At 47.3% G+C, this 10713-nt stretch overlaps 1 protein-coding gene across 1 annotated transcript in view; it reads left to right on the top strand.

The window, feature by feature from the left end:
- The first annotated feature begins 580 nt into the window (after window positions 1-580).
- Window positions 581-10713, top strand: part of NIBAN2 (niban apoptosis regulator 2) — an 83583-nt gene continuing 73450 nt past the window's right edge. The window contains exon 1 of the mRNA XM_034435695.3: window positions 581-1165. Coding sequence (XP_034291586.2) covers window positions 1111-1165 — 55 coding nt within the window. The 5' untranslated portion in view covers window positions 581-1110. The remainder of the gene's footprint in view (window positions 1166-10713) is intronic.

Below are 10713 nucleotides of genomic sequence, written 5' to 3'. Positions count from 1 at the left end.
AGATACTGCAAAATCTCCATTCCCACCCCACTCCAGGGGAAGGATACTGCCAAATCCCCATTCCCTCTCCACTCCAGGGAGAAGGATACTGCCAAATCCCCATTCCCTCTCCACTCCAGGGGGAACATTCCCTCCCCACTCCAGGGGGAAGGATACTGCCAAATCCCCATTCCCTCCCCACTCCAGGGGGAAGGATACTGCCAAATCCCCATTCCCTCTCCACTCCAGGGGGAAGGACACTGCCAAATCCCCATTCCCACCCCATTCCAGGGGAAAGATACTGCAAAATCTCCATTCCCACCCCACTCCAGGGGAAGGATACTGCCAAATCCCCATTCCCTCTCCACTCCAGGGAGAAGGATACTGCCAAATCCCCATTCCCTCTCCACTCCAGGGGGAACATTCCCTCCCCACTCCAGGGGGAAGGATACTGCCAAATCCCCATTCCCTCCCCACTCCAGGGGGAAGGATACTGCCAAATCCCCATTCCCTCCCCACTCCAGGGGGAAGGACACTGCCAAATCCCCATTCCCTCCCCACTCCAGGGGGAAGGACACTGCCAAATCCCCATTCCCTCCCCACTCCTGGGGCCAGCCAGAGGTGGTATTTGCCGGGTTCTCGGAACTGCTCAAAATTTCCGCTACCGGTTCTGCAGAACCTGCTGGGATTTTTCACCCCTGGCGTTCAACCCCTCTCTCCCTCTCCCAACTTCCACTGAAAGCAGGGAAGGGGGCAGGGAAACCACCGTCCTCCCCTCCCCGCGCAAAAAATAAAAATAAAAAATAAAAATAAAAACAGGGACGGAATCCCGCGGAGGGACTGGGAAGGCGAGCAAAGCAGGGTAAAGAAAGGCGTGTCGGAGGAGGAGGAGGAGGAGGAGGAGGAAGAAGCCAAGCGAGCGAGTGAGCAAGCAAGCAAGTCAGCTGCGGGCGCCAGCACGAACCCGCCTCGCTGGCTCTTTTCCCCTCCCTCTGGCTCAGTCCCGGCCGCCCCATGGAGTGCATCGCCCGGCGGGGCCCTTCTCCTCTCCTCCTTTAGCCAAACAGCCTCGTCCTCCCTTCCTCCATCTCCTCCTCTTTCTCCTTCTCCTCTTCCGTCCGCTGGGCCGCCATGGGCGACGTGATTTCGGCTCACCTGGACGAGAACAGGCGCCAGTCCATCGCAGGTAAAAAAATAAGGCCAGGTAGGGGCGGTGGGGAAGGGGTGGGTGGGCGCCGCTTCGGCTGCACCGAGGGTATTTATTGAGTGGGGAGGGGGGCTGCTGCTTCCTTGGGGGAGAATGGGGGGTGGGGGGCGGAGAGGGGTCCTTTCCGGGGGAGGGAAGGGGTTCAGCTGAATTGGGGAGGATTTTGAGGGGGTTTTGGCGTCGTTTTGCAAATTCGTCTCCAGCCTGACAAGCAAGCCCCCCTCCCCACTTCCTGGGGTGGGGGGTGGCCGGCTTTGCTTCCCTGCTTTTCTTCTTTCTTTCTTTCTTTCTTTCTCTCTCTCTCTCTCTCCCTCCCTCCCTCCCTCCCTCCCTCTTTCTTTCTTTCTTTCTTTTTTTCTTTCTTTCTTTCTTTCTTTCTTTCCTTCCTTCCTTCCTTCCTTCCTTCCTCCCTCCCTCCCTCCCTCCCTCCCTCTTTCTTTCTTTCTTTCTTTCTTTCTTTCTTTCTTTCTCTCTCTCTTTCTCTCTCTCTCTCTCTCTCTCTCTCTCTCTCTCTCTCTCCCTCCCTCCCTCCCTCTTTCTATCTTTCTTTCTTTCCCTCCCTCTTTCTTTCTTTCTTTCTTTCTTTCTTTCTTTCTTTCTTTCTTTCTTCTCCTCCTTCTTTTAAAGTGGGGGGAGAGAGAGAGAAATGTCTCAGCAAAAGAGAAGGAAAGGCGGAGGTCTTTCCTAGCCCCTGCGTGGATTCCTTCCCCCCCCCCCCCCGTTTTGCGTACTAGGGGAACTTCAAACGTGTAATTTCTTTCTTTTCTTTTTTTTTGGTGGTTGTTTTTGTTTCCAAAATTCTTTTTTCCCCCTCTCTCTTCCATCCTCCTCCTCCCTCTTCTTCTTCTTCTTCTTCTTCTTCTTCTTCTTCTTCTTCTTCTTCTTCTTCTTCTTCTTCTTCTTCTCCTTCTCCTTCTCCTCCTCCTCCTCCTCCTCCTCCTCCTCCTCCTTCTTCTTTCTTTCTTTCTTTCTTTTTCCACGTTGCCACTCCTTTCTTTTTTCACCTCGCCCTCTTCTCTTCTAGACCTGGGAGGGAAGGGCAAGGATCCGGGGTAGTTAGTTGTTTTTGGGAGGGGGAGAAGAAGCCTGGAATAAGTTGGAAGGAGAAGGCAGAAACAAGATTCGGAGTAAGCTGGGAGTAAGGGCATATGGTTAGAGACGAAAAAGGTCTCTCTCTCTCTCTCTCTCTCACACACACACACACACAATCTCTCTCACACAATCTCTCTCTCACACACACACATACATAATACACACACTCCCTCCCTCCCTGCCTCTCTCTGACACACACAGACATACACACACAATCTCTCTCACACACACAATCTCTCTCTCTCACACACACACACATACACACAAACTCTCTCTCACACACACATTCACACATTCTCTCCCCTCCCTCTCTCTCTCACACACACACTCACAGACACACACACAATCTCTTTCTCACACACACACATACACACAATCTCTCTCTCTCTCACACACAATCTCTCTCACTCTCTCACACACACAATCTGTCTCTCAAATTCTCTCTCTCTCACACACATGCAATCTCTCTCCCTCCCTCCCTTCCTCTCGCACACACTCTCTCTCGCACACACATATACACAATCTCTCTCTCTCTCTCTCTCTCACACACACACACACACACACACAATCTCTCTCCCTCCTTTCCCCCCCTCTCTCTTTGGCTCGAATTCGCTCCACTTCTTTTTCAGTTTCGCTTCAGGGAAGGGAGGTCTTCTACTTTGAAAATGGCCTCTGGAAATCCGGGAAGGGGGAAGTTGTGAGAAAATGACTTTTACACACTTAGATGCAAAGAGGTGGAAGGTTTTTCTCCTGGCAGGACGTTGTTGTTGTGATTTTTTTTCCCCTCCCGGTCAACATTCGCAACTGTTGCCTCGCTTCTGTAAACAGAAGCTGCTGTTTGATGAAGGGAGAAAGTCAGGGACAAAAAAAAATAAAAATAAAAATGCCAGGGAATTTCTAGAAGCCTGGCATTTCTGACAAATCAGCCACCCACGGACACATGGGCATGAACATCTATCGGCCACAGGTAGTCCTCGACTTACGACCCTAATGGAGCTCCAAAATGTATGTGGCTAAGTGAGAAATTGGTTTGAAGTGAGTTTGGGCCCCATTGTACCGTTTTTCCTGCAAGAAAGCTCAGAGAGCCTTCAAAACCCCACAGTCCTTCCTCCTCTCCACACACCCCACTCCCTTTTAAGCACTGATAATGTTACCTAGTTGGGTAATGAAACGTTGGCAAGAAAACAGCGGAGCTCAGAGAGCACCCAGGACCCCTCAAGACAAAAGAAAAAGAAAGAAAGAAAGAAAGAAAGAAAGAAAGAAAGAAAGAAAGAAAGAAAGATTGAAATAAGCGAACTTGAAAGTTGCTGAAGTGATTTTACTCGCTTCCCATTTTTATTATCCCGTCATTCCCCCCCCCCCCTTTTTTTTTAGATGAGTTGGGCTGAGAGCTGGAAGAAGCTGGGGAGTGGCAAGATGTGGGGTGGGGAGGTGAGGAGGAGAAGTAAACCCAGATCTGTTGGCCTGAATCACTTCCCTCTGAATTTCACTTCTTTTTATTTTTAAGTTTTTTTTTTTTAAAAAAAAGTTTATTTGTTGAGCTTGTAAGGGGAAGAAGGCTTTTCCTTGGAAGGGAAGAAGGAAATGTGCCGATCAATGACTTGATGCAGTTCTAAGAAGCAAAACTAGGGAATTGCTGCAGGTACGAACACAGAATAGAATAGAATAGAATAGAATAGAATAGAATAGAATAGAATAGAATAGGTGGAATGGAATGGAATGGAATGGAATGGAATAGAATAGAATAGAATAGAATAGAATAGAATAGAATAGAATAGAATAGAATAATAGAATAGAATAGAATAGAATAGAATAGAATAGAATAGAATAGAATAGGTGGAATGGAATGGAATGGAATGGAATGGAATGGAATGGAATAGAATAGAATAGAATAGAATAGAATAGAATAGAATAGAATAGAATAGAATAGAATAGAATAGAATAGAATATGTGGAATGGAATGGAATAGAATAGAATAGAATAGAATAGAATAGAATAGAATATGTGGAATGGAATGGAATAGAATAGAATAGAATAGAATAGAATAGAATAGAATAGAATAGAAATTCTTTATTAGCCAAGTGTGATTGGACACACAAGGAATTTGTCTTTGGTGCATAAGCTCTCAGTGTACATAAAAGAAAAGATACGTTCATCAAGAATCATAAGTTGAGCCCAAAATTCTCGTTGCTGAGCAAGACAGCTGTCAAAAGTGAGTCTTGCCCCATTTTACGACCTTCCATGCCACCGTTATTAAGTGAATCACTGCCATTTTTAAAATTAGTCAACATCGTTGTTAAATGAATCTGGCTTCCCCCTTGCCTTGGTTTGCCAGAAGGTCGCAAAAGGGGGAAACCCCGTGACCCCGGCACATTGCAACCGTCATAAATATGAGCCAGTCTGGATTTTTTTTGATTACGTGACCACGGGGGAAATACTGCAACGGTCGTAAGTGTGAAACACGGTCCTAAGTTCCTTTTTTTTCAGCGCCGTCGTAACTTTGAGCAGTCACGAAATGAAACTGTTGTGAGTCCAGGGCTACCCGTACTGATTTTGTGTGCCCCTTCCAACTTTTTCTGGATGTGGAGATGAGCTGGGCCTTTCTGCGGCTGGTGTGTTTGTTTGTTTTAGCTAATGTTGAAATGGAAAAGTTTTTGGGTTCTCCCACCATATATATCCAAGGTGAAGAGAAGGAGAAAGCTTAATCGGTTGGGTTTCTGCCTGTTCGTAGCAGGGGCTCTCTGTTTGCAGGGATCCGAAGACGCGTTGAGTGGGTGAAGGCTTTTGAATGTTGGAAGGGTGCATTTAGGCTAAATGTCTATAAAAATTCTCAATTATCCAGGTTGTGCTTGTCCAAAAGATGCTTTTCCCAAAAAGCAACTGGACTTTCTTGGGTTTTCCTTCCTTCCTTCCTTCCTTCCTTCCTTCCTTCCTTCCTTCCTTCCTTCCTTCCTCTTCCTTCCTTCCTTCCTTCCTTCCTTCCTTCCTTTCTTTCTTTCTTTTTCTTTCTTTTTTCTTTATTTCCTTCCTTCCTTCCTTCCTTCTTTCTTTCTTTCTTTTTTTCTTTCTTTCTTGAAAATGTTTTGCTTCTCATCCAAGGAGCTTCTTCAGTTCTGCATTCTGCATTTACAGTAGTGGCCAAAATTGTGGAAACCTTTTGGGAAAAGTGTATTTTTCTAAAGCTAGCTAGTACCACCACTTTTTTTTTTTTTTTTTGGAGTAGCACCATAAAATTATATATCAGTGGAAAGATAATTTAATCAAGAATGGAATGCAATAACTTTTAGGAAGGGTTTGCTATTAGAATAGCAGTTACAGTATAAAGAAGAAAAGTGAAACACGTAGAAAAAACGAGATATACAAAAATTATCGCCGTAGAAAAAGCGAGATAGACAAAAATGATCCCCCATGTCAGTTAATACTTAGTTGGGTAACCTTTAGCATGAATGACGGCCTTACAACATCTTCCCATGGAGTGAACCAAGTCTTTGAGTTCTGCAGCTGTTATCACATGAAGCCAAGATTGAAGGATTGCTTCTATTAACTGGGTTTTATTGCTGGGTTGCTTCTGCCTAACATATTTCTTTAGTCGGCTCCATAGATTTTCAATTAGATTAAGGTCTGGGCTATTCCAGCAGTGGAATAGGATTATCTTGAAACTCCAAAACAAAACAAACAAACAAACAAAAAGTAGTGTTATTAGCCATCAAACCTCAAAAATACACTTTCCCCAAAAAGGTTTCCACAATTTTGGCCACTGCTATAGGCTGTTAACTGTAAAACCGGGGAGAGAAAGGAGGATTTTGGCCTGTCAATGGGACATATTCATTTAGTGACCGTCTGAAGTTGCAACGGCCGGGCCAAAAAATGGCGTACGACTGTTTTTCCATTATTACCACCGTCGCAGCATTTCCCCAGGGTCATGTGATCAAAATTCACCCCGCTTGGCAGCTGACTCGTATTTATGACGGTTGCAGCATCCTGGGTGTGTGTGTATATGATCCCCCTTTTGTGACCTCCCGACTAGCCAAATCAACGGGGGAATCAGATTTACTCCACCGCTGCAGTGATTCATGTAACAATGATGGCAAGAAAGGTCGTAAAACAGAGCGAGCCCCCCCCTTTAACCCATGTCTCGATTAAACCACAGGGATTTTGGCTTCTGTTGTGCTTTTAAATTGAGGATTATTTTTTGTTTGTTTATTTTTTTTTCCTCCCACCCCTGGGGTGTTCTGCTTGGGAAAAATCTCTTTTGTGTAGAAGTTTTTCTTTTTTTAAAAAAAGAAAAGTTTTTAAAAGTTTTTTTTTTAAAAAAAAGAAAAAGGGGGAAAAAATCCTCAGGATTTGCAGGCATTGCCCCAAACACGTGATTCCTTTTTTTTTTTTTCCCCTTCTTCTCCCACGCCCTGAACACACCTTGTTTCTCGGCCTGGCAAGAAGGAGGTTTGATCCTGGGTGGAGCTGAGCCTCGACTTTCAGCATTCCTCACTGGCCACCGACTCAGAAAATTTTGGAAGTGCTTTTCTGAACTCTTGAGGAAGTAAAAGCATCAGCAATAAGCACTTGCACCTCTACAGGTGGTCCTTGGCTTACGGGCCACAAATGGAGCCCGGAATTTATGTTGCTAAGTGAGGAAACTTGTTAACTGGGTTTTGTCACATTTTACGAGTTTTCTTGCCGCTTTTCTTAAGGGTATCGCTGCGGTGGTTCGATTAGGAACACCGTCGTTCAATGAATCTGGCTTCCCCATTGACTTGGCTTGTTGGAAGGTTGCAAAAGGGGAAGGAAGGAAGGAAGGAGACTGAGAGAAGGAAGGAAGGAAGGAGACTAAGAGAAGGAAGGAAGGAAGGAAGGAAGGAAGGAGACTAAGAGAAGGAAGGAAGGAGAAGGAAGGAGATTGATAGAAGGAAGGAAGGAGATTAAGAGAAGGAAGGAAGGAGACTAAGAAGGAAGGAAGGAGGCGGAAGGAAGGAAGGAAGGAAAGGAAGGAAGGAGACTAAGAGAAGGAAGGAAGGAAGGAGACGGAAGGAAGGAAGGAGATTGATAGAAGAAAGGAAGAAAGGAAGGAGACTAAGGGAAGGAAGGAAGGAAGGAGATTGATAGAAGAAAGGAAGGAGACTAAGGGAAGGAAGGAAGGAAGGAAGGAAGGAAGGCAGGAGATTGATAGAAGAAAGGAAGAAAGGAAGGAGACTAAGAGAAAGAAGGAAGGAAGGAAGGAAGGAAGGAGATTGATAGAAGAAAGGAAGAAAGGAAGGAGACTAAGAGAAAGAAGGAAGGAAGGAAGGAAGGAGATTGATAGAAGAAAGGAAGAAAAGAAGGAGACTAAGAGAAAGAAGGAAGGAAAGAAGGAAGGAAGGAAGGAGACTGATAGAAGAAAGGAAGGAGACTAAGGGAAGGAAGGAAGGAAAGAAGGAAGGAAGGAAGGAAGTCAACCTTGAGCTGGACTCAAGGTTGACTTAAGTCAGGTCAGGATTGAACACCAGCACCTGAATTTTGCTCATGGGGATGCTGCACACATCGCAAGTGTAAAAAAAACAGTTACGTCATTTTTTTCAGTGTCGTCGTAACTTTGAACAGTCACTGAACGAACTGTCATAAGTCAAGGACTACTTATAAACTACCCCACAGTTCTTTACAGCCTCCTCTGGGTGATTTACAGTGTCAGCATATTGGCCCCCAACAATCCTCATTTTACTGACCAAGGAAGTCAGTCAGTCAGTCAATCAACTTTGAGCAGGTCAGGATCGAACGCCAGCATCCGAATTTTGAATCTGTGGCCACGGGAAATGCCGCCACCGGTCATAACTGCGAAAAACGGTCAGTTTTTTTCGCAGTGCCGTTGCAACTTTGAACAGTCACTAAACTAATGGTTGTAGGCAGAGGTGGATTTTACATAATTTTACCATCGGTTCGCCGCGCACCGAAAATGCGAGCATGCGTGCACGCTCGCTTCGTTTGTGCATGGGCCGCTCACACATGTGTGGCCTTCATCACATGCGTTTTGCTTGCACACGCAGCTTGCACGCATGTACACGGTTTAGAAAACATGGCTAAATAGGTCAGCATAGCACCGGCAGGTCGTCACTACCAGTTTGCACGAACCGGTTGAATCCCACCACTAGTTGTAGGTAAGGACTATCGGGACACCAAGATCACAGTAGGACCTTGTTTGGGCCTAACGTTTTGGATGAATTCCGCCTCACAGGCGGATTTCACACCGCCGCCAAATCGGGAGTGATTTTATCCAGCCATGCCAAACTGGGTGTTTCCCTCCCTTAATCCGGCCTGCTGGCAAAAAAAACCCCTGATCCTTCTGTTCTCTGACTTTTGGGGATGGGGAAGAGTCTTTGAGAAGGGTGGGGTCCCCTCCTACCAGATGGGAGTCTTCTTCGGGAGCCGGCTTTTCCTGGCTTCGGCACAACAGTTGGATTTGCACGTTCTGATTGCACCCTGGGGAGAGAAATGGAAGTGAAAGGCCGGGCTAATTGCTCCTGTCAATTCCCGACTTGATGCCAACGAGGCCGAAGGGTCGAAGAAGGATTCGATTGTCAGAAATGCTGTGTCTGTATCTTCTCAGGGGGTCTCTGTCTCTCTCTCTCCCCCCCCTCTTCTGCCCTCTTCCCTGATAGCCAGTTAGCGGTCTGCCCCCAGGGACCGTTTCTCTGTCTTGCCTCTGTTTAAGCCCCGCTTCCTTTTTTTTCTTTTCTTTTTCATTCTGCCCGTCACGTGGGGAAGGGTCCTTGGGAGACGTGGAACTCAAGCTGGCATTGGGAAGACCACCCAGAAAAATTCTTCGGAGGGCGTCAGATTGTCAGCGTTGTCCCTTTGCAAGCTGCCTCTTCCTTCTCTCTGCAACTTTGTTCTTGGCAAGGCGCTTTACGTCTTGTGTGCCACACAAGTGTCAAATTTGTGATCGTAAGTGCGAGAACCAGTTGCAGATTGTGAGTAGAACAAAAGATGTCTTGGTAGATACCGGTAGATTTTGAGCAGAGGTGTCAAACTCAATTTCATTGAGGGCTGCATCAGGGCTGTGGTGGACCTCAGGGCTTGGGTGGGCGTGGCCGACTGGGTGGGTGTGGCCATCTTGACGCCACTCACTGGGCAGTGCGGACTGGATGGGCGTGGCCAGCTGGGTTGGTGTGGCCACCTTGATGCCACTCCCCAAACTGCTGACCTAATGTTTCCTCTTCACATTGGGTAGACTAGGCCAAAGCGATGTAGGCCAGCCCCTTATGTTTTCCAGGATGGCCCCACGGGTTGGATCTGACCACATTGCAGTCCGGATCTGGCCCCCAGGCCTTGAGTTTGACACCCGTGTGTTGACGAACTGAGCATGCTTGCGCTTGCATGCAAAGCTCCATTTGCATGAGTGCCGCGAACGATGGCATCCTCCGCTTGTGTTAGACGATCCAGAATACCAGAGTTGGAAAGAAACTTGGAGATCTTCTCACCCAGGGCTCCCCAACCTCTGCAGCCCACTACCGGATCACGGCCTTTTCCGAACCGGGCCAGGGGAGAAATGGCCGAGCATTCCCCCTGCATTGAAGTTTCACTAACACGAGCGGAGGACGCCGTCGCTCACACGTGAAGCTCCACTCGCGCAAATGGAGCTTTGCACGCGAGTGCAAGCACCCTCAGTTCATACACGAAGCTCCATTTATGCGGGTGCTGCTTGCACAAACGGAGCTGTGTGTACTTGCCATTTGCACATCTCCCCTGCGCCGGGCTGCCAAGCTGGAAAGTATGGGGAACCCCTGTTCTTGTCCAAACCCTCCTCAGGCAGGAGCCATTTTGGACAAAACGATTGTCCAATCTCTTCTTAAAAACACCTCCAGTGGTGGAGCACCCACCACCTCTGGAGGCACGCTGTTCTACTGGTGTGATTGTTCTCACTGTCAGGAAGTTTCTAGGTCTGCTCAGAAGCATAGAAGTCGAGGTTCCCCCCTCGCCAGACGTCTCCTCTGCCAAGTTTGCTGTGAATGTTGCAATTGAAGATTTGCGAGGATGACTCAGGCGGTGGAAGAAATGAGTCGCTGGTTTTAGTGGGAAAAGATTGGTCATTCAAGTATCTCTTGGTGTTTTTCTGACTCATTGTGTGCAAGAGGGCATTCTCTCTTTCCCCCCCTCCCCATTCGAAGACCGCCCTAGAGGACACATTTGCAAATTTTAATCCTATCTTTATTCCATCGTTATTCTATCTTTATTCTATCAGTCACTGTGTAGTGGCGCAGTGCATTAGTGGGTTTCAACTTGCTTTCGCTAACAGTTTCGAACTGTGAATGCGCTCACGCACGCACTCGCTTCCCTCAGGCACGGGGCTTCTGCGCATGCACAGAGCTTCTGTGATGACATCCAGGCAGGTGGGCGGAGCCTCCTGCCGCCCTGCTACCGGTTCGTCCGAACTGGGGCGAACTGGTAGAAACCCACCACTGGCA

The sequence above is a fragment of the Pantherophis guttatus genome, chromosome 16 (assembly GCF_059756535.1).
Source record: "Pantherophis guttatus breed Tessera chromosome 16, ASM5975653v1, whole genome shotgun sequence".
Taxonomy (NCBI): domain Eukaryota; kingdom Metazoa; phylum Chordata; class Lepidosauria; order Squamata; family Colubridae; genus Pantherophis; species Pantherophis guttatus.
This window is presented reverse-complemented; position numbering and strand designations above follow the sequence as displayed.